General features: G+C 45.2%; 1 protein-coding gene across 1 annotated transcript; it reads left to right on the forward strand.

The window, feature by feature from the left end:
• Positions 1-1,914: 1,914 nt before the first annotated feature.
• On the forward strand, positions 1,915-22,341 carry LOC104384073 (PALM2-AKAP2 fusion protein). The gene is made up of 3 exons (XM_009992391.2): positions 1,915-4,244; positions 12,530-12,708; positions 22,249-22,341. The coding sequence occupies exons 1-3, from the start codon at positions 1,964-1,966 to the stop codon at positions 22,339-22,341; spliced, it is 2,553 nt and encodes an 850-aa protein (XP_009990693.1). The 5' UTR covers positions 1,915-1,963.
• The last annotated feature ends 1,657 nt before the right edge of the window (positions 22,342-23,998 follow it).

The following is a 23,998-nucleotide window of genomic DNA, read 5'->3' on the forward strand; positions in this document are numbered from 1 at the left end:
TGCCCACTCAAAAAAGTAAGGACTTTTTATACTGATTGTTCTGTATTTGTTTGCAGAACATCTGATTTCTGGAATATATCTTTAATAGAACTAAAGAAGAAACTTGCCACATTTAGATATTTAAATGGTGAAAACTGAATATGCTTTAAGAAAAGCACTCCTAGAAGCTTCACTTGGAGAATTTCTAGGTTCAACAAAAAGTGAAATACAAGTAGAACCAATGAAGTATATCAAGTGAAAATTAAAAAGGCAAAAGCAGGTTGGTTGGTTGGTTGATTAGTTTGTTGTTTCTAAAGGTTTTTCACAATGTTTAAGCACAATTAAGAAGAAAATATCTAATGGATGAAGCCAACATAGTCTTGAACTGTGTACAACTACATAATTAGTCAGAAAGCCCTTTCAGAGTGCTTTTACAATGAGAGCTCTCATGGTTGGCTGGCTATAATTCCTTAAGGTGTGTCAAATACGTTTTACTGCCTGTATAAACCCAGAGGCAGTGTGATTGTTCAGGTCACTGCTAAGTTCCGTTGTGCCCCAAGCTGATCATCTTCTGCTGCCGTGTGTATTAATAGCATGCAGTAAGGGACAGCAAGGGCAGGGGTGACTAGCAGACAGCGGTGCCCTTGTTGGGTGTCCATTGAGTTCGCAGGGTTTGATCAGTGCCGTTTGCTTCCCAAGCCCATGCCTCACACATAGAAACACATGTGGAAAGGGAGCCAGAGACCTCAGATAACAAGTTTCTCTTTTTAAAATGTCAAAGTCAGCAGATGTGTCGCTTTTGGTTTTCAGGAGTTAGGAAGAGTTAGCAAGAGTTAGCAGGTTCTTTCTGAAGAATAATGTTGCAAATGCCCTTTTTCTTTTGATGTTTCCTTTTTTTGCTTTTCAGCAGTAAAGGATTATTGAGAAAGTTGTTGATATGTTACCAGCTTAATCAAAAGTTCCTTCAAACTTTACTTACGGGGAGTTCAGTAGGCTGCTTAATGGGTAAAGTCTGCCCATACCAGGACATAAATAGTGTTTCTTTCAATACCCTCCTTGAGAGCAGAGGCCACACATCAGGGAGAAATATGAATCTCATACACATCTGCACTGCAGATCAAAGCAGTGGGAGGGAGGAGACCATGACTTCGGTCCCTGTCATGCTCTTTGTGGTGGTCTTCATGCCGTGGGAGTTGCAAACGCTTCCTGTCTCTCAGGTCCAGTTGTGTGTCAGTTTCCGTGTGGGCTGGAGAAAGACCCTGTGTCTTTCCGGCGCTGTGTAATTCTACCCTGTGTTTGATGACCAGGATTGATCCACTGAGAAATGAACATTCCCTGCTGTTGCCACGTCATTTTTCCTAACTTGGGATGAATTGCCTACTCTTCCTGAATGTTAGCATCTGTTTCTGCAAAATGGGGACAGGAATACTTTTCCTCTGTAGAGGCACTATGAGACTTCCTTTAAGTGCGGAAAGCATTTTTGAAATACCAAGATGATAGGTGTTGTGTGCTGCTTGGTCAAACCTTTCAAGAACCTGAACTTTCCAAGCCATTAATAACTTGGAAATCCAAAGCTCATTTTCCGTGGCAAGCCAGGACACAAGCATGAAATAACGACAAAGTGAGGATGGGAGGTAGGCAGATGGGAGATACTGAAGTGAAAGTTTGTTGATTTAGTGACTTGTCCAGCTTATGGTAAGGTAGCTGTCTATTTTTTGTGTTAATGGTTTGCCTTGCCTTCCCATGCTCTGAGGGGCTGCTTTAATCTCAAGTTTAAGAAGTGACAGGATTTGCTTTCCAGATGGTGTTTACTCTGCATAAAATAAAATGTTGCTTTTTAGGACTTCATCAGAGTTTTTTTTCTCTTTTATTTTAGAAATCTTCCAGAATCCCTGAGGATGACATCAGGTTGAGAAAAAACAGAGACCCAAACTGTGCCAATTCCTTGGAGCCAGCTACTGTGCTTGCTACAAAGGGAGAGAAAATGGAAATTGAAGTTCCAGTTTCTGAACATAAAAGCATCACCACAGTGGCTTCACCACATCCCATAGACAATCCAACCCACTTCTTTTCCCCTGCTGCCAGCCACAATGGACTTAAGGACAGGCACGAATCTCTGGACAGTGAAGTGGCTAAAGAGATCAGATACCTAGATGAAGTGCTGGAGGCAAATTGCTGCGATTCTGCTGCAGATAATACCTTTAATGGGACATCCTCCCCTGAACCCGGTGGAGTCTCCATTATGGATGGCTCAGGACCATCTGTTAATGTCAGTAATGATTCAGTACTCGGTGAAAGGGAAGAAAACGTAGCCAACAAGCAGGCACCCTTGGTAGTTGAACCATGTGAAGCTAGCATAACAGATGAGAACCTCAAGTCTAATGGCCATTCCTTGGGTGGACTGAAGGAAGACACTAGGGAAAGTCTGAAGGTGCCAGGAAGTCCCACTTCTTCAAACAGTTCTAGAAGATCCTCTAAAGATGGAGAGACAACCCTTACAACCCTTAAGAAGGAGGCTAAGTTTGAACTACGAGCCTTCCATGAAGACAAAAAGCCCTCAAAGCTCTTTGAAGATGAGGAAGAGAAGGAAAAATACAAGGTCCGCAAAGTTAGACCATCAGAGGAAATGATGGAACTTGAAAAGGAAAGAAGGGAACTCATTAAAAGCCAGGCTGTCAAGAAAAATCCCAACATTGCCGCCAAATGGTGGAACCCTCCCCAAGAGAAGACTCTGGAGGATCAGCTGGATGAAGACCATCTGGAGTCCCACAAGAAGTACAAGGAGCGCAAAGAGAGACAGCAGCAGCAAGGTGCAACGCCAACATCCCCCAAACAGATCAGCTGCTCCTTTGTACCACCAGAGCCAGTCAGTGTCAAGAAAGAGGATATCGTCACAGAGCAAATTGACTTCTCAGCTGCCAGAAAGCAGTTCCAGCTGATGGAACATTCAGGTCCATCTCAGGATCAGGCCCCACCGAGGCGGTCAGGAACACCCAAAATGTTTTCCATCAAACCCTTCTACAAAAGCCTCAATTCTCCGCATGTAGACAGGCCACTGTCCTCCATGACAAGACCCGTTTCAGTGTGTGGGCAAACAGGACAGCTTGAGGGTAACAATGCTACTGTTGTCAAAGCACAGAAGGTCTCCAGTACCTCGGAAGATGATACAAGTGCTCACACTACCACCGACCCAGTAAGAGAGTTACCATGCAGTGATAGCTCCAGAGCTGGACAGGCCTCAAAACTGTGGGTGGAGGATGGAGAATTCATGAGTGCAAGAGCAGTCTTCACAGTGGTGAAGGATAACGGACAGGGCATGCTAGACCAGTTCCCAAAGTCAGCCAGCACCTCTTCTCCTCCAGAGGAGCTTGACTCCGGTTTGGATGAGTTGTCTGTCAGATCTCAGGATACCACCGTCTTGGAGACCCTTTCCAATGACTTCAGCATGGATAACATCAGCGACAGTGGTGCCTCCAACGAGACCATGAGCGCCCTGCAGGAAAGCTCACTGGCCGATTTCTCCCTGCCGCAGACCCCGCAGGCTGACACTCCGGCAGAGTGCAGGGGCGAAGGCAACTCCAAGTCGTTCAGCGACCTGGGCTGTGACTCGCCTTCATCTACCTTGGCAGACTCCGTGATGATTGACGACCAGTTGGAGTACCACGCTGGCCTGCTAGTTCAAAACGCCATCCAACAAGCCATAGCTGAGCAGGCGGATAAAGCAAATTGCAAGGAAGAAGAAGTCACAGCAGAGAAGGGGATGTTGGTCAAAGAGCAGCCAGCCACCACCAGGCCAGCTCCTGCCTCCAAGGAGCAACAGAACCCAATGTTTGAGCCCCCCCAGGTGTCTTCACCTGTACAAGAAAAAAGGGACACCATACCAAAGACTTCAAAAGAGGAAGACTCAGGACTCAGGGAAGGGAAGAGTTTGCAGCAGTCGCCCGCGTACTCAAGCAGCCAGACATTCCTTGTGGAGGAAAATAGGCATGAAGTCAGCTATTTCAGCAAGTATTCGGAGGCAGCTGAGCTGAGGAGCACCGCCTCCATCCTGGCCACACAGGAGCCTGAAGTGACTGTGGGCCCTTTCAAGTTACGGTCGAGGAAGCAGAGGACTTTTTCAATGATAGAAGAAGAGATCAGAGCTGCCCAGGAACGAGAAGAGGAGCTGAAGAGGCAGCGGCAAGGTCTTCAAGTGGCACCAAGCCCTGTTATGAAGAGCGCACCACCCATGCCCACCAGATCCGTGTCCTACAAAACTGCACCAGGTAAGAGGCCAAAGCGTCAGACGGGAAGTGAAATGTAGCTGGAGGGATCGATCATACTAGGTTTTATGTCATTTTTGAGTGAATACATCATTTCTCAGGAGGCGGAAGGGTTGTCATGATTTCATCTGTCTGAAAACTGCAGACAGGAGGAGGGCATGGGACAACCCAACTTTCTGTCCATAGGCACACCTGAGGAAGTTCTTGTTTTTTCCCAAATGTAGTGCAGACATAACTTACATACCCTCTTGATGGTCATTAGAACATACCCTGTTGATGGTCATTAGAAAGCCCTGCGCTCTAGTCACCCCCTGCCACGCTGTGGTGTGACACATCTATGGCTGTGCTGCTCGGACCACCCACTGACATCCAGGATTATCACAAGGAAGGACACCAGCGGTTTTTTACAGAGTGTTTTTAACAGGCTTTCTGTTCTATTGTACATCATTAAGGAAGTGCGAAGGTAGTGGGGATTTACAGATTTGGGGGGTTTGCATCAGATTTCTTTTTGTGTCTGTTTTGCTTTCTGTTTTCAGGTGTTTATTGATTTTCTTAATGAAGTATGTCTGGTAAAAAGACCTCCAGAGCTGTGAGTTGCCATGTGTTTCAACTGATGTCATTCACTACTGAATTAAACAGGCATCACAAACAAAATGCTTGATAGATTCAGTAGAAGACCTCTTCTAACTGATCAGCTTCTGGGTCCTTGTGGTGACATTCACTGCAGTTACAGCATATCACTCTCTTCCTTCCCCTTTTCAAATAATAAAATCAAGCACTCATACCTTCTTAATATAACATAAAAAAAGAAATCTCAAAAAAAAAACCAAACCGACATGCCAGGCTTATTTCTGTGTAGTGATTTTTATGAGTATAGACCTACATATGCTACGCAAGTACTTAGAATTTTTTATTATCAGTGATCATTGCAAAGAAGTATTAATTTTACCCAGAGTACTTAAATTTGTCCTTATTTCCACTGGTGTAAATCTGAGCCAGTTATGCTTCCAGAAATTGTGCAGGGTGATCCTTTTCTTTTGAAAGTCATGGCAAACTTGAATAAGGTCTAGATTTAGCCCATTACCGTCTGATTGTGAACTTGGAGTGTTACGCAGCACATAAATAGCTAATACTGGATTTTGTTTCCCCTGCTAAGAGAACGATTTTAACCTGTCTTTCCTGCCAAAAAAAACGTAGCAGATGTTGATAATTTCTTTAAAGTGCTATTCTTATTGCTTGTATAGAACAGCATTTTTGATAGGCAGTCTCCACAAACTGAGGTGTTTTGAGCAATATCTGATGAGACGTGAGAGACAGGGCACCATAGACCTCAGGCAGGAGGACTTGCTGTGTAAGAGTGCACTCATGTCTGCTTTCAAAAACACCTTCATCTGTAGCTGCAAGGGCTCAAAATGAGGCCGATAATGGTTGCTTTTTGCTCACAAGCGATGTTGGAAGGGCTGCTGACACTAATGCTTATTTTAATGGAGCATCTGGGAGAACAGTGTACTACTCATTCTTAGTTCTCTACATGACAAGGCATTTACTTTGTGTCTGATGTTAAAATGCTTGTTGTAAATTACATTCTAGTGAGAATTATAAACTTGTATTTATAATGATTCATCCCAGGCAGTTTCCTTTAAATGTCCGACTGCCATATATTTGAGAAAGAAAATTGGGATCTATTAGCCAATGACTCAAGCTACTGCGATTTGCAGCTGGTGACAAGGCACAGAACTAATTCCTAGGAAAAGATAAATATGTGACAACGTGTAAGGGTGTCATGGATCAAAAAAACCCACAAAGAGCGTTGCCGAAGTCATTCTTGAATCTTCTGCGTTTGGTGGTTTTTAAGCAGCGGATGTGCTTAGCAGAGCTCTCAGCTGGCGGAAATCGACATTTCTGAGCATTGCAGGGTGCGTACCCTCAGCTCAGCTCATCCTTGCTGTCCCTTTAGCCACTTGTGTTGCAGTTAAAGCTTGCAGGCATCCTTACAAACAGGGAGAAGGGATGCCATGCAATCCCTTGAAAGATTGTAGCAACTCTCCTTTTATTTTAATATTTACAGCACCTTTTCAGTATTTACGAAAACAGAGGCAAAAGGTGATTCAGCAGAGGGAACAAAATCTGGCCATATAGCTTCATGCCGCCAGTTACAGAGGCGATGTACAGAGCAGAAAACAAAATCTGCTTGTGGTAGGCATAGTAAGAAATATGCTGCAGAACATGTCTGATACTGTAATGTGAGTATCTAGTTTCACATAGGAAAAAAATAATTATGATGATGATGATGAACAGAAGAAACAGAGGTGCTTCTGTCATCAAATTGCCTTTCCCAAAGAAAGACTTAGCAGTTGTCTTATAACATCAGGACACCTCTGCAGCAAGGGATTAGGGGTCAAGTCTAAGTTTGAAAAATCTGTTGCTAATCCTTAAGTGGTGAAGTGTAAACTCACCAGAACTCTTTTGAGGAAGTGGAGTAATTAACTTAACTAGTAATGGCCAACCTATCAGGTTGCTTTTGGGTGGTGGACTGGGCAGAGTAACTTTACTTGAGACTCCTGGTTATTTGTTACTCCTGCCACACTTCGCTGCTCTGAACCTTCATTACATGGATAACAGAAACACAAACCACAAAAAAGGACTGCACTGAACCGAATTGCTGTTTTGACTGAAGCGTGGAAGATTAACACAATTCATGTGGGTGTATGTGTGAAATAACTGCTAATTACTTTAGATAGCAAACAGGCTGGTTTTGCCTCCCTGACATACAACTGATGGTAACACTAAACTTGATGTCTGCCAACCACCCAGCACAAGCCAGCATTGTTCCCAGCAATAAACTTCTGTACTGCTAACAAGTATCCTTTAAAGTTGTTTGGGATGCTTTGAAGCAGCTTTTTAACCCATCTCAGATCAGTGGAGCAAGACACAGAGTCGTTTCAGTGCAACAATGACGAGGTGTTATATGCACACAGGACGAGACCTTCTGCAGGATACTCCTGGAAAGGTGAAGGGAAGAACCTACGGGAACTCCTTTCCCAAAAAGTTGGATCTCCTGCATGAGGAAACTCAAGAAAGGTCAAAAAAATGCTTGAGCATGGCTAAATGGAGAGTCATCGTGGATCCCAGAATATTTGTGGAGCTGTATTTGAATTTGAACGTTTCCCGTGTTGTTTTTCTGCAGCACCTGCTGCACTTGATGAGGTGTTGAGCAGCTGCATAGTGAGCCAGTGTTTTTTTCCTACAATGTGCAGGTGGTACACCGTCCCTCCTGAGCAGATCATCTGGGGCTGTTTGGTAGTTTATTTGGACAGGATGACGAGTGTGTGTACACGAGAGGATCCAGCATACGTTTGGTGGTGTAATTCTCATGGTCCTTTTATTAGGAATACTTAGACTATGAAGAATTTGTGTCTAACTTCCTGCAGTGCCTGACTCGATTAATCCTGTTCCTTAAAAGTGTGAAAATCATTACATGAGGGGTCTGAGTTCAGCAAAGACTTTTCTGTTGAAGAGAAACCCTTTGTGAGTACTTGCGGTCTCATGATGAGGCATGGGGGAATCCCTCATATGAGAAGCCATGCCTAGGAGAAGCTTTCCTGACGCTTCCACATCTGCCTTCATGGTGTTTGCCACCAAAAGCATTGCCAGGTGAAGCAGAGGACACGTTGCATTCCCTGCCTTCGTCTGCAGGCGCTCAGACCCATCTGCACGTGCATCTGGGGGAGCTGTCCACCAAGCGGTCATCTTCTGTTGTCCTCAGTTGATGAACTAGATGACAGGATTTCAGTGGATGGCAAAAGCCTGGCAGGGAGTTGCAGTTTAGAGAGGCAAGTGATTAGGTACCTTTAAATTTCGGGTGACTGTTCCCTCCAAATAGTGAGGGAGGTTGTGTGTGCTGTCTTCTTTTTTCTTTTCCTTGCTTTCTTCTCCTGAGTGACAGCTGTGGAGGGTAAGCCTCTGTCAGAGGAGCCACTTCAGCCTGACAACCATTTTCCACTTTCATTTTTCACTAGTAAATACCTACACTAAGGAAGCTTCTCAGGTTCAGCTGCACCCTGAAGACTCTTTTTGTACAGTGGGAGAAGCAGCAGAAACTTTGGGCCAAGATATTTTTAATATTTGTGGCCATCACAGAATTTTTGATGCCCTGTATACATGTAGATAATAAGGATCAGGTAAAATACATAAGCGTTTTATGTTTTTAAAATTAGAATTTTGAGAAAGGCAGGAGCAGAAATGGAGCCTTTGAGCTTATGGAAGCTGTTTTCCTTTCGCCTTCATAAGCACTTGTATGAAAAAAGCAAAGTTCACCATTCTCTTCAAGGATTCCTCTGGAGTGCTCATCCCTCATCCATTGAACACCTCCAGGCATGCTTTAACAGCATATGAACCCAGCTCATTTGTCATTTGCTCTCGTATTTCCTCCCTAGCAGAGAATGTGTATGAGGTGAGAGGGTCTTCCAGAGGTTCTTTTTTTAATGTTTGCATGTTTGTGTGTTTGCATATTCATGTTGCTCACCTGGTGTTCAAGAAGACCAAAGAAGCCCACCTTTCACCTGGAGTGGTAATGAGGCTCTATGTTACCAGAGGGCCATTTTTTTGCATACTTCAACTCTCCCCTGACTCCAGCATGGACTAGTCTCCTAAAACAATCTGTCTTGCTGAAATACCATATTTTGAAAAGTTTTCTCTGCTGTGCAGATGTCTTAAAAAATGCCATCAGCGTCTCTAGAATAGTTGCTCATGTGCGAAGCCTCATTCTTCTGATCTTCTTTGTACCTTAGTTACCGTTAAATGATGACCTTTAGTACCTCCTGGTTACTTAGTGATGGCTCAAGCCCTTGTCCCAGCACTTCGCTTTGACCACTGTTTCTTCTTGATATTGCAGCAAATCGGCTGAGCATGCTTCCTCAGCTTGCAGGGAGTGCTCGGACACCTGTCAGGCTCCACGTAGTGGGAAAGCTGCCATCACAACATTGCTCTCCAGAGCCATGCAGAGGTTTTCATTAGGAGAAAGCTGATCTGTCCCCAGCTCTTACACATCTTTGATTTTGCAGAGAGGTGTCAGGCGATGTCTTGCAGCCACCAAACTGAGACACAGCAGCAGTTTCCTCTTCCCTGAGCTTTCCCTTCCCCTACTCAGGGCTTAGAATGAGCAGTCTCCATAGGAGCAGTTCCTGCCTGCCCCAAATAGCACAGGAGGCAGGAAATTAAGGGAAATCAAACTCCAGGAGTTTCCTACTAGGTCCTTGAAGCCAGAGAGTGGAGGAGGCCATCACCAGAACTGAAGCCACAGAACATTTTTTTGGAGTCCCTTTGAAAAACGAGAAAAATGTAAATGTGTAGGTGAAGATTTGTGATGCCATAGCCCGTACTCGATATCTTGCAGCAGCTGTAAAGGTGACCTCAGGGGACTACCTTCTCCTGGAGGGGAAGACACTGCTGGTAACAACTGTTAGCTTGCAACTGTGACCATCAGGCTGCAGTTTTTGCTGGTATCCTACGAGTGCAACCCCATTTCCGTTTCAGTCAGAGCACAGCTCTTGATTAGTCAGCTTGGATTTGGGCAAGGACCACCAGCAGTGTCAGTATGCATCAGCTGTGGGCATGGGACTGCAGAAGTAAAAAGCACCTGTGATCTTCATGTCTCATGATGCTTTTATGCTGAATAACTCTTCTGCCTGAGAACAGTACCTTATCTGGATGAAAATCTGCCAGAAGAAGATGAACCCAGCAGCATTTCTAACACAAACTGAACTAGCAGAATAGGTCTGCTCGGGGCTGGAGCTCTGCATCAGGTTCATGGAGTTCATCTGTGGTTATTCAGAGAGCCCTGAAGCCTCAGACACTCCGTCATCTAACCACAGCCTCACTGATGGTCGTGCTGGTTGCTTGCCTTTATGCCACTGTTGGCACCTGTCTGCCTGTTCTCACAAAATTTTTAGGAACTTGAAAGAGATGCGTACTCCTCAGTGAAGTGTAGTTGAAATGACACTGTGAATTCCTGAGTTTTCAGTAGAATTCAAACACTTACATGGAGAAAATGGTTGTATAAGCTTAATTTCTTGTGGATACAAACCAGCAAACCACAGTTTTGCTGTCGGCAAATCTCGTTTCTACCTTGGCTTCTGTGTTCGCGAAAAGGAGAACCGTGACACTGTTCATGGTGACACTGCCCAGCACGCCCAGAACGGTAGCGTTTTGCTGCAGGGTTGCTGCTACGATACAGAAGTTGATGGACCCTCCATCCAGGGAGGGCAGATCTGCTCAGAGATATCCGCTTTCTGACATGCAGATGCCCAAAGCCTACAGCTTTCATTATTTTCCAGGGTGAGTAGGGTGGAAGGAGCTCTTTTCCATAGGTCTAGGCATCTTGTGATGGTCTGCATCCCAGGAGGAGAGCGTAAAAGCTGGGTGGACATCTGAGAAGCCTGTATTCCTTGCATACGTCCAAGACAGTTACTTATTAGCATAAGAATGAAGTGATACAGCAGGATACCTGACCCTTAATCAGACTTTTCAGCAGACTGTTTTACCCACTGAACCCTAGTGGGGTGGGTGATTTAAGGGGAATGAATTCCCAGCCCCATCCCTGCAGCTACCAGCTTAAGCTAAGCCTGTAACGAGAAGCTAGTGATGCTGGGTTTTTCCAGACTGGTCAGAAGTGAAACAAGCCCAGCAAGGGGATTTCTTGTAAAAGACCTCTGTGGTGTCAACTCGGGTTTCACTTCTCCCATCAAGACCAAATCCTGCTGATTCTTACAGGAAGTTTCAAGGCTGCTCTCTAGTGTCTACCACTGTCACGATGCTTTTTGGAGGAGCAGCAAGGGTTTTCATTCGTCTCAGCAACAGTAGGTTTCATGAAAATCTCCACAATCCTTCTGGTTACTCCACTTATTTTTGAGGTTTTTGAGGTGGCTTTTTTCCTCCTTTTTTTCTTTCCTGTCCGTTAAACTGCCTTATTTGAAAGAGCTGCCATGTCTTGGAAAAGAGAAGCTGATTTTGGTTCAGCATTGCCTTCTCCTGTCACAGCTGAGGACCTCAACACCTTATTCCCACACTGCCACCATCATTCTCATGCTTCCCACCAGGACAAGCTGGGCGGCTCAGCACCTGGTGACAAGGAACACAAGCTGTCCTCCCCAGAGAAGGGTGAGTTGTCCACTCCCTGAGCTCTCCCACAGCTCATTGCAGTGGTCTCCTTTTACCCAGCTCTTCATCATGAAACACAGGCTCCCCGAGGTGAAATGGACTCAATCAGAGAGCAACCTGGCTCCTCTCTGACTTTCCTCCCACCAGGAGACTCAGAAGGGCCCTGTCTGATTGAGGGGTGCGTGGGAAGAAGACCCCATCCTCCTCTGCCACAGGTCACCCTCCAGAAACATCCTCTGTGACTTGCAGGAAGCATCTGCAGGGAAGAGTAGCAGCAGGGACTGACCCAAAGACTTTCATGCTTAGAAAGCAGATAAAAAGCACTGGAAGAAGAGAAAAAGACAGCTACGCTTAACGATGGGTGTCTTCTTCGTGTACATTTTTTTGTGTACATCATATAGTGTAGTGATAGGACAAGGGGTAATGGCTTTAAACTGAAAGAGGGTAGATTTAGATTAGATTTAAAGAAGAAATTCTTCATACTGAGGGTAGTGAAACACTGGAACAGGTTGCCCAGAGGAGTTGTGGATGCCCCATCCCTGGAAGTGTTCAAGGCCAGGTTGGATGGGGCTTTGAGCAACCTGGTGTAGCAGAGGGTGTTGGAACAACCCATGGCAGGGGGGTCGGAACTAGATGTTCTTTGAGGTCCCTTCCAACCCAAACCATTCTATGATTCTGTTCTATGATCTGGCGTGTGGTCCAGGCGTACAGCAGCAGCACCCTGTGTGTTATATAGCCTGAGCCAGAAAAAAAATCATCTTGCAGTTTCCCAGAATCTTACAGACATTTCCAGATCACTGAAACATGTCCTGTAGGACAGAACAGGAGTGACTCAGCCAGATACTATTGTAAATAATAGTGATGGGTTGAATTTGCATTGTATCATTTGCTATCTCTTCTAGATTTTGTAAAAAGATTTTGTAATGTTTTGGTGTAGTGTATTTCAGGAAGAAGGACAGTGTTTCCAAAGCCCACGACCATACGGATTTACCAGATTGTTTCATAAACTTAGTTCCAAACTGTTTCTTCATTCAAACCGTGTGGAAAATGCTTCCCTAGCTGTTGACTTTTGGAAACAACTTGTGAGTCCTTCAACTTAGAAGGGATCGTTCCTTTTCATGTCATTGCAGGAAAGATAGAGAAGATCAGGCCTCCTCCATCCCCCACCACGGAAGGCCCTGTCTCGCAGTCTGACCCACCACCCGAGGAGCCCGCAGGAGCCCAGCGACCCAAGAACCTGATGCAGACCCTCATGGAGGATTACGAAACACACAAAACTAAGAGACGAGAAAGGATGGACGACAGCAGCGTAAGTGCATTTTTCCTTTTCGACCTTTGCTCTGCAATAGAGACCATGACTCGCGAGAACCAACATTCAGACAACAAAATATTAATTTCCCAAGAATCTGCTCAGGTCACTTTGCAAGTGTGTAAGGGCTTTAACACATTGTAAGGGCCACTGTGTGCGAAATGGAAGGCTGAGGGCCAGTGGAGAGGAAGAGATAATGTCACTGCAAATTAAAAAGTTCCTTTTTAATTAATTAAGTTAGTTAATAATAACAGCAGTGGGTAGCGGCCCTGCAACTGATGGACTCTGTTAATTCATGCATCACCAAAACCCTCCAATAGGTTATTTTTGTGGCTCATTAAACTTTGTGGATCAAGCGTGTATTCATGCCTGTGTTTGTAGACTCCCAAAGTCCCATCCCAGTGTGCTGAGGATCCAGTGTAAGTAAGTGGATAACTTCCCGAGAAACCACCCCTTGCAGAACTGAATTGAGGATGTCTCGGAAGTTCATTTGGATCCTTCAATGAGTAGCATGCTGTTTCCCGTTGGATTTGTTGTCTTCCTTCCACACAAACAGAAAATCAGCTAGAATTTCAGTTTGTGAAATGGGTGCCTGGATTTCAGTCATTACTGTAGTAGAGTTCAATGCAATGAAGATGTTCTTTACTGGAGGCACTAATACAAAGAGCTATGCATGTCATAGCTGAAGTATCAAAATTCAAGTGCATCCATCATACAACCTGTTTCCCAACACAGCACAACGTGTTTCCTATTGAGACTCATTATTACTGTGGGCAATGAGTGCAGAAGGTAGTGAGATACAAGTGTGATATAAGACTTCTTAAATGAACACAGTGTTTGCTGAAGCAGCCACAGTCCTCCAGGCATTTCCCAGAGATGTCAGAACGACGACCTCAGTGCTGAGGAGTTCATGGTCCAAACAAATGGCTCTCTAGTAACGTTCATTAAAGTTAGAGTCTCATTAAGCACGTAGAAGTAAGAGAAGGTTTGTAACATGAATACTGCACTAGTCTGGCAGCTTTTAATCTTCCTGGTGAATATTGCACAGTAGCGTAAGATACTCAGAATCAGAAGGAATGCAGTGTGAAGGGATCCTGTTGCATTTCTGCTCGTTAACTAAAACACAGTAGGAGAGCTGACTCAAAGTGTAAACAGATTAATTTCCAGCCCACACCAGAAACTTTCTGGTCCTTTATTCTACTGAAGCCATTGAAAAACAAGACCTCGTCATCCATCAGGCTCCTGCTGCCACGTAGGAAGCCAGCTGATGCATGGGAGTGTGCCTCGTTCTGGCAGCGGTGTCTTGGGGCTGTGTCTTGGAAAGGGGCTGCTCTCCAGTTTCCCCTCCCTTCCCAAAGCACCCGGTGAAATGGGGTGGCTCCACCTGCTCCAGTGGGTGCTGTGTTCTGGCATTGCCCCAGAGGATCTTGTTTCCTGAAGGGTGCTCAGAGGCTTGCAGGACACACGTCACACTCTCACACACACCCTTTGCAGAAGCTGGGAAGAAACTTGAAAAACAAAGGGGCATAAAACCCGAGTCAAACTCCTGAGGTACTTGCAGAGCTGCACATGGGCCCCCCCAAAAGCAGGCTGGCCACGGCTGCATGGTCTCTTCTGCAGTTCAAAATGACCCCTGATGTCCTGAGGTGTGCTCCAGGTGCCAGCCCAGCTGCTAAAGCTGGAGGGGTACACTGCCTGCCCCAACGTGTACTGCCAGACATGTGGCATCCCAGCTTGTGGGATGGATCCTTTTCTGGGATTAATTGTTGAGGCTGCAGTGAATTTTCAGAGCCCCAGTGCGCACCGAAGTCCCTCAGTGTTGCAGTTTGTTGTCTTTCTCCTCATCTCTAAGCCCATTGCATACAGACAAACATGATTTACATTCTTGCTGCCACCTACCCGAAATCCTATTAGAGGGCAGTGTCCTGCACAGCCCAGGAACGGCTTCCTCTGGCTAGCAGGAGCATTTTCTTTCTCTTCCCTGCCTTTTTCCACTCTCCTTTTGTAAACAACTCCCGCCATTGACGGGGAAGATAATTCAAAAAAGAAATGTCGCACTTGTACCACTGTTAGTTTGAGCTAATATTTTACATGCCAGGTTAAGCAATAGTTATTTAAACAACAGATAGCTTTGATTTGTCGGCAGAGGACATTTGACCATGTGCCCAGGAAAAAGATTTCTGGAACTAAAATATATGAAATACAGTGGGGGAAGGAGCATAACTGACAACCAGACAGCTGCCACTTCCGACATTAAGTCCTGAGAGCTGAAGGTGGCTGGACATGGCTCTTTGTGAGTGAGAGGAACCAGAGACTTCTTCAGATCCTGGGAGCATTCAGGGTGCTGCGGCACCCAAGGCTGAACAGAGCCAGGGGCAGAGGGTAGCAGCCATGGTCTCCTGAGACTGCATTTCCATGGAAGCTCCTCCTTGGATGCTGAGCACACCAGCAGTACTGATGCTTCGTTTTCTCCCTACATAAGACACACCAAAAGGCAGGAGGGTGATTTCAGTAGGACATCTACCTGCCTCACCTTTAAACATCACTGCCTTCTGTCTTATGTCTGGCTTCAGTGGCTACCATGTGGCCACTGTGGGCAAGTATTGCCTTTCAGAGACAGAGGGCAAATCAAGCACATCTGCTCTTGGAAGGACATCACTGCTCAGGCAAGGGGACAGTTCCTTCCAAAGAGAGTGTGTTACCGTAGAGTTTTCAACAGTTGAGAAAAAAGAGAAAAAGCAGCAGCAAGAAAACAGGTCAAGCACTGATGGTAAACAAGACAGAGACTGGCCAAGCAACATCATTAAAAAAACACCAAACTGACTAATCTTTTTTAGGGTTTTTTTTGATGACACCAAGTTGCTTGAAGTCCTATACTCTGGGATGTGCCAATTCTTGCTTTATTTTGTTCTTGTTTCCTGGTTATAACATGCTTGTTCAATGTACTAATGCTGGTCTTTTCCCTTTCTACCAGTACACCTGTAAATTACTGTCTAGCAAGGTTACTTCTGAGGTACTTTTCAACTGCTTATTTATTTTTGCTTCCTCTTGCATGGTGATTCCAAGTGCATGTCGTTGCAGTTTGCATTTTCTTGCTGTGTGCCAGTGCTGTTTCATATCAAAACCAGGATGCAAATGTGTGTGTGTGGGATGTCACTTCTTATCTCTCATCAACAAATATTTGTGTGGCTGGTTTTCTAACCCTCGGATTCTAGTTACAATTTCTGGCATGGTAGGGGTTGTAATTAAAGGGATGGGAGCTGTTGCCCAGGACTGGAGCATTCCTGAGGCGTGAAATGAGAACTTCTCCTTAATCCCTGTTGCTGTTTAGCCAGCAAAGCTAAACCTGAGATCCAAGCATCCTCAGACGCTGAGTGAAACTGCTGTGGCTTTCCTTTGTCTCTGATTACAGTGTATTTAGCACTAGCAAAACCTCTAGTATTCTGTAAAGAATCCGCACACCAACCTTTCACCTGTGGAAGAAGAGAGTCAGATCTAAGTGCACGGCCTCAGTCTGGTCAATTTGTGAACCTCTTCTTGTCCCCCTGTGTTATGATGTGATGACTGATCATAGTCTCATAACTTAGCATCAGTGTTGGTCTCAGAGTAGAAGAAACCCAGCCCTGCTAAAGAAAGGGTATTTACAGTGACTTTTGGTATTTCAGCAAGGCAAGAACTTTCACACTCCTTATCCCTACAAAGCTGGACTCTGACAATTGCAACAATTTTAAGAGGAGGGAGTTGATATAAACTACACTTTTGCAGCGTTTGTAGGAATGAGGTGCTCAATAATGTGGATGTTTCAATTGCCTATAATTTTCTGTGTAAATATGTGTAAATCTGGACTTCTCTAAGAGACTCAAACAGATGGTCGTAATGACTGACATTCATTCGTCCAGCATCAGCATTTTTTATAAACGTGAACCTTCCACTATTTCCCTATTCCATAACATCCATAACATGACCACATCAGCTACCTCAGGACAAGTATATGAACATTTTCTGTCCTGGAAAGTAAAGCAAAGTCAAGTCTATGCCATTTCCTATTCATTAAATAATTCAATGTGGGTTTTATCTCACTGATACAAGCCAGTGATTGATCTTTGTGTAGAGTATTTATAGAGAGTTAATCAGTGTAAGCGCAGTGTGCTTTCAGAGACCTGGTTTTAAACAGAAGTTAGGCATCTTCTGCCCCATAGTATATGCACAATAATCTGAGTTATAATTTTTGAACAGTCAGTAGTGTTTAACATTGCGTGAGAGATGTAGATCTTACATGCCCACACCTTGGCCTTCTGCTCGGAAGGGTTGTGTGTCCACCTCATGAAATGATAATGACGCAAGGAGTAATGAGCTGGAAGCGAACATGCATGGATGGGGAAGGGGGCAGAGATGAAAAAGGCTGTCGGACACAGCAATTCTGTGTGCGGGGAAAGTGTGCCACCTGGCTAATCCCTGGCATTAAGCCTCAAACTGAAAAAAACGTTTGGTTCTTGCTGGAAATCTTGAGCTGAAGCCGGACAGTTGTTTTGGAAGGAAGGACAAGACTCAAGGCATGACCTGCCCCTACTCTCTACTGACCCCAGAGCTGAGCCATGGCTCCGGTTGACCAGAGCCCTCCGTAACCCGCTCAGTGCAGGCAGGAGGCTGGACTTTTAATTGTGGTCCGCAGTGCTGGAGCTGATGGGGCTGTGCTTGCATGGGCTGGGAGCAGGGGCTGCACATTGTCAGCCTGGCAGCTGACACCTCTGCTCCCACCAGCGCCAAACGCAGCGAGGTACAGTACTGCTGAGGTTAAGCTGCCAACAGTGACTGCAGGCTGCTTCGTTAGGCTGGTGTAGTTTTATCACCTCCAAATTCCTGCAGCCTCTGTTAGAAGCATATCTGTCTGCTGTTTTAAAGAGACCGCGGATAACTGCGTGCCTGCGCATACATAGGTTGCTTTTATCCCCAAATCTTCTGCTTTTGTCCTTACAACTATATGTGTCTTCAGATTTAGGGGACATTATCCTGAGCGTGCTTAATAACAATCAACCAATAATCTCCTACTGCTGCAGGAGATACTGCAGGAAGGTGACACTTATGCCACATTAAAGGCTACTACTGAAAATTTTTGTGTTGCAAAAGAGAAAACCAACATACTAGATTTGATGGCAGAGGGCAACATAGTTTACGTTTGAATACTAACCAGCAGCAGTATAGTACTGTTAACTGTCTCGTTTCAGGTAAGCACATTTTTGTCTCAAATCGCAGCTCCTCCCTGTGCTCCCTAGAGGTCTGGTGTGTTCAGTGGATAGCATTAAGTAGGTACAGTAAAGAAAATACCTTTATACTGGAGAAACAGATGTTCTTTGTCCCTTGGTAGTTCCAGTTTTATGCTAAAGCATTTAGTTTATCGTTCCTGAGCGGGAACACTCAAGTCTGCAGGAGCAAGCAGCTTGCTCCCTGCCTTTGTGCTTTGGTCTTGTTGTGCACGGTGTGCTCCAAGGAGGTCTCTTGTGCAGTGGCTTTCCCACATGGTACTGGTAGGTTTTAGACACCCAGACCTTTGCATTTTCTGGTTTTGTTGCTTTTAGTTCTTCCAGGGAAAAATCAGTAAAATACTAAGCTCCAGAAAAATCATTTTGCTTCCACATCAGTTTTGCTGCTACTGTTCAATAAAAATTAGCCCGTACTGTATAGTAGTCAGCTTGATTCAGTGGTGGGGATAAATATGCTCTGGACTAAAGCCTATCTGTATTTTCCTTTTTATTCTCTTGTTGACAGTAAGAGAGCAATTATTGTTAACGTCTGTTGAAGGGAAACTCAGGACAGGTTAGTCTCCATCTCTAGGATGGATAGATAAATTAATCTTACACCTGACAGTGGCAGCTGTTTCCATCTTTTTATTTTTTCCAAAATCCTCAGAAATAAATGAAATCTGCCAGGAAAGAGCCCTCTGTAAGTCTTAGCGAGACCCCAGAGCTGCACCCACAAGATCCACAGAGCAATTTTTGTCAAAAGAGAGGTGAAGATTGATTTTTACAGCCCTGCAAAACTTGGTACATTTGCCTTTCTCTCACACACCTACTTCTGCTCCCCAACTTCTTCCTCTTCTATTGCAGCTAGTGGTCAAACCTCCTCTCCCAAGTAAGACTCTTTATATAACATTGCTTTTTTCACCGATGTGGCCTAACCATTGAGATGTAGCCAGCGCAGTTCTTCAGCCTAAGCTTGAGTGAACTGTCTGCTTCGTGATCTTTCTGGTTTTTGGTGTGCACCTTCAGTGACAAGCCTGGCTGCCTCAGGACACCCTGCCCACCCCAGCCTGGCCCTGCCTGGGTCTCCCTGCCTGCACCTGCTGCCATGGGACGTCATCAGGGAGGGCACTTAGGAAGCGCTGAGGTAGCACTTTGTAACATGGCCGAAACGTGGCGTATTATGGACCCCTGGAACAGCCACAACTCCAAAAGCAAACAGCTTTCCTTCCTGTGACCTGCTTTGGACAGCCTCTGGGTGCTGGGCTCATGATGGTTCTACAGACAGCCCTGATATCTGCCAAGAATATTTTAAAATGGGGATTGTTTGCTATTTTAGGCAAGTGGCTTCCTGGGCTGTGAATTCAATGCTCCGTTGAGGAGTCCCAATTCTCCACTCAGCTATTCCAGTTGCATGCTATAATTACCCCATTGTTTCCTCCAGCGGGTGTAAAACAGACACAGCCTAGTAAAAAATGAGGGTTATTTTAGGTAAAACACTCTTTTCAATAGCTTAGAATAATTCTGGAATAACTATTCAAAAGGACCTTTAGCTTATTAGTATCTGCTCTACTTATTTAGAGGGCTTGTTTATTAATACTAAGCCAGACATCAGTACATGTTTTCCTGCAAAGGCTAAGTCCACATCCAATGCCCTCATGGTACCTCTGATGTAATTCTGGAAACAGTTTTCCTTGGAGCACCCAGCAACATTTGCAGAAGTAGTCAAGCTTCCAGGCAGGTTTGCAGACAGGGGATAAATGGAAGAAACCCTGTTGCCACCTTTTAAGACAAGGATGAGCTGACTGATCCGAAGCAGAAATCTTCAAAGTCTAAGGGTCTTGACAGTTGCGCTCCATCACCAGAGACCATCACAACATTGTGATTTCCAGCAAAGAGGACACTGACTGGAAACTGTTGTGGATTATGTAAACTCTTTTCTTTTCAGCTGTCATAAATCTACAGGCCAAATTCAGCAGGCTTCATTTAAATATACCACTGTGCTGTGACAGTGACAGTTTTGCTTTGAAACTTAGGTCTGAATTTGTTGGTTTTTTCATGTAAATTTCAGTATCCAGAGGGGCCAACAGTAATTTTCTGTGTTTTATTTAATCATTATCCTGTACTGGTCTTGATAGTCATCTGTCTAGAAGTATTTGTCGTTTACCATCCAAAAAAAAAAAAAATCACTGGGTTTTTTCCTTTTCATTGCTAACCCTGTCGTTTCTTGTTCAGAGATGGTAGTAAGAGGATCCCCTGATTCCCAGTCCCAGTTTTGCTTCTCCATTGTTCGGTTTGGGTATTCTTTCCTTGGTTCAGGCACTTGGAATCCCAAACACGTAGTTTAAACCACTGGTCCTCATCCCTGGAGTGGGAGTATCTCCGGTACGCTGCTTACGGGCTGATGTCTCAGAAGGAATGTTTTTCCCGATTTCGAATTTTTTTTTTTAATGAATTGTTAGTTTTGTGAGCACATTTGCCCTCTAGTGGGTAAAACAGAAACTGCTCAGCTCTGCTGCCCCTTTCCTGTGGTGGCTCTGCAAAAAGAGGAGACATGATTTGGGGCAAAATTTCAGAAAAAAAAATCCCTCCAGTGGTCCTGCACCACCCCTCTAGCCCTGTTAGTGCCGGGAAGCAGATAGAGTTTTATCTCAAAATCATCTCTGTTGGCTGGATTTTTGCCTTTAGTTCTTTGGCTTGTTCATAGTCATAGTCAAAAGAAACTAGGAAGGCGAAGAAATGGTAAAAGCTGGCCAAACTCCACCCTACTTTCAGTTCCTAAATGGAGGTCTGGGCCTTAGCGTAAATGCAGAAGTGTATTCTTGTTCCTATAATCAAAGTTATGGCCTGCAATTTCAGCTGACAGTTCAGAGCTGTTTTGCCAACAGGAGCCCTTAGTACCTGTGTACTTTTCCAACCACGGCTTGTCACAAGCTGAAAGAAGAGCTTCTTTAGTCTGAAATTATTTACTTTTATTCCAGTAAAGACTTAAGTCTTCACTGCAACTGACTTTCAAAACAGAGGAATAAAATCGCATCGTCCTTTCTCAAAAGGCCGGCTGCTCTTCTGCAAGTGAGGAGCGTGCAGAGCCACTTGCAGAGAGCAGGAGGGATCAGGATGGCAGGCATTGGGTCAGTGGATGGTTACATATTTGTTGGGGTTTTTTTCACAGGGTTTTGTTGTGTTTTTTGTTGTTTTTTTTTTTTTTAACTAGCTGTTTAAACACTTCAAATTTTACTTCCCTGGGAGGGCTGTTTTAAAACACGTTGAGGGCAGTGGATGTTGGCAGCTTTGTAGTTTGATCATGGATCATTCAGTGTCACCCAGAAAATAACATTGCCATGTGCTTCTGTAAGAAGCGTCCAGACCCCTCCATGCCTCGTTCTGCTGGGAGGAACACATCCGCTGCTGTGCAGTGTTTGCCAAGGAGTACATCAGAGGAACATCGCAATAACACCTTTTGGTTTTGTCTGATTTTTTTTTTTCTTTTCAACCTTGCTAAAACACGTATTAAAGCTGCTTCTTACTTTTTTAGTTAATTGTTTATGTGTGTGCACTTGTGTGCATATGTATAGTACACACACAGTGTGTTTGTTTTTATCTGTGTGCATGTATGTATATGTGTGTGTGTGAAAAAAATCTATAAATGTATCAGGACCCATCTCGTACCAGCCTCTGCAGGCTGAGCAGGTCCTCCTTGTCTCATTCTCCTTTCCCCTACACATGGAGTGATTTTTCACTCCAAGAGCACTTCTGTCACGGTGCACAGGCTTTCCCATTGGCAAGCCAAAGCCCAGGAGAAGCAAGTGCAGGGGGGACTGCCTGCTCTGCCCATGGGGGAGATATGCTGAAATAAGCAGCAGACTGCTTTCCAGGCTGCACGTGCAGCTCCAAAGCAGTCTCTGGACAAAGCTGCTGGGTGGTTACTCATTCCTGGTACCAAAGGTACCTCTCTCTGGGGAGAAGACCAAGACCCTGTCCCCTGCCTCCCCCGGGATGGGGCAAGGGGCAGCTGGTGGGGGGCAGCTGGGGCTCCCCTGAAGCGAGCTGGATGCTGCCAGACACCTCCGACCCCTTCTCTCCTCCCATGGTGTTGGCTTTACTCTTGCATGCTGTCCCCCCTACACCTTCGCATCAGCAAATGTGCTTCACCGCATGAGTCCTCCCGGTTTGCACGAGGTGCGGCACTGGGAGTCCCGCGGGAAGGGCTAGTCCCTGCCGGGGCAGATGGTGTGGCACACCCCAGCACAGGGCCACGGGCGGCTGAGTGACGTGCTGTGTTTTCCCTTTCTCTCCTGACCAGGTCCTCGAGGCAACCAGGGTGAACCGCAGAAAGAGCGCTCTGGCGCTGCGTTGGGAAGCCGGCATTTATGCCAACCGGGAGGAGGACGAATAACCACGCTGCAGCGTGAAGACAGTTACTAGGCACGACGAAACCAAAAAGAGATGAAAGGAAGGAAAAAAAAAAAGAAGAAAAAAAAAAGACCACAAAAAAACACATGAAAAACACCACGAAAGCAGCAGCATTTTAGTCTAATATTTATTAAATACACAACAAACTCCATGATGCACATAGACACAGAAATGATCCAGCTCGTGGCAATCCTAAAACAACAGGAAAAGTCCATCTAGGAAGGACCCCCGTCTCCTTCCCTCCATTCATCCCCCCTCCGAAATGATGCGATGGGGAGCATGCGGGACATGGGAGGCCTCCGCTGGGGGTACAACAGGGCAGTTGTCCCCACAGACCAGAGAGGCTGCAGGCGCGTGGTGGGAGGTCGACGTGGAGGAGCCTGCGGCCAGGGCTCACACTCGTCCTTCCCGCAAACTGAATTGACAGCCCTGCCTGGCCCCTGGGATCATCGTCCCCCCGGCGGCTCCCGCTGGACCCTCCTGCAGCTCCTTCTCCTCCCACAGCCATTGCATCGAGACCGTCAGTGATACTTCGGCGTACTCTATCCAGCCTCCAAACACAACAATACTGCCCTCTGTTGCTGTTTATTTGAGGGGACCGAAGGGTCTGGTTTGGGATTGGGTGGGTTTTTTTAGGGGGGTAGGTTCTGCTGCCCTTTCTAGTAACTTACCTGCTTAAAAGGAGAAAGAAAAAAAAACAAACAGGGAGGCAGTTACTGCAAACGTACAATCCAGTAGACTCCATAAAATAGCTCTTGTGTTGCAAACACAAGCCATCACAATTCAGGAGTGGAATAGATGGGGATGAGAGCTAAGCCAAATGGATTACCTTAGCTTTAGGTTCCTATATGCTTGCAATATCACCTGAGCTCCAGGTTCTCCGAGCATATTTACGTAACAAAGTTTCTAAATAGAAAGTCTGTATTTAGCGATGACAACTATTTTTTGATGGTGGGGAGGGAAAAGAATGGCATATGTGTAAAATCTATGAAGATGGTTAGTTTGAAGTAGAAAGGTAGTGGGAAAGGGATACACACAAAGGACATTTAGTTTTTAAATGAGGCAATAATTGAACTAAGTCAGAGTCTGGCCTAGAAAGAGGTATGAAATAAAGAAGAAAGATAGTTACGTCTTCAACTATATTTATACAACATAAAAAGCCTTTGAAGTAGAGTGCTTTGTGGAAGTCTTCACGTTTCCAGGCAACAAAAAAAGCTAAAAGGCATAGTGAGTTGGAAGGAGCGAGCAAGGAAGAGCAGACAAGGGAAGAGAACGTTATTTTTACCATTCAGCCAGTGTTTTCAGCGCTACAAGCAAACCATAGAGCCTTTAGTTATTGCTTAGGCTTGGGATCAGCAGTGAAGGATTAGTGTGGATCTGTGTGCGCGTGTGGGCATGTGTGTGTGTGCGCGTGTGGGCACGTGTGTGTGCGGGCATGTGCGTGAGGCTGGCATACCAGGACGTGTATGGCAGTGCGTGTACCGATTATTTTCTCCAAAGCTGTTTACCAGCTACAAGGGTGAGTGCTAATTTCTTTTTGTTTTTCTGAAAGGGGATATAAAAACAAGGCACTGAGTTAATGCAGTATTTGTGATATTAAAATTTGACCCAACATCATATTTGCATGAGTCACAATTGAA

Source organism: Tauraco erythrolophus, chromosome Z (assembly GCF_009769465.1).
Source record: "Tauraco erythrolophus isolate bTauEry1 chromosome Z, bTauEry1.pri, whole genome shotgun sequence".
NCBI lineage: Eukaryota > Metazoa > Chordata > Aves > Musophagiformes > Musophagidae > Tauraco > Tauraco erythrolophus.

Coding starts and splice junctions, on each gene's coding strand:
- LOC104384073 (XM_009992391.2), top strand. CDS start 1,964: ATGGAAATTGAAGTTCCAGTTTCTGAACATAAAAGCATCACCACAGTG. Junction 4,245..12,529: donor GTCCTACAAAACTGCACCAG/GTAAGAGGCCAA, acceptor ATGTCATTGCAG/GAAAGATAGAGAAGATCAGG. Junction 12,709..22,248: donor AAAGGATGGACGACAGCAGC/GTAAGTGCATTT, acceptor TCTCCTGACCAG/GTCCTCGAGGCAACCAGGGT.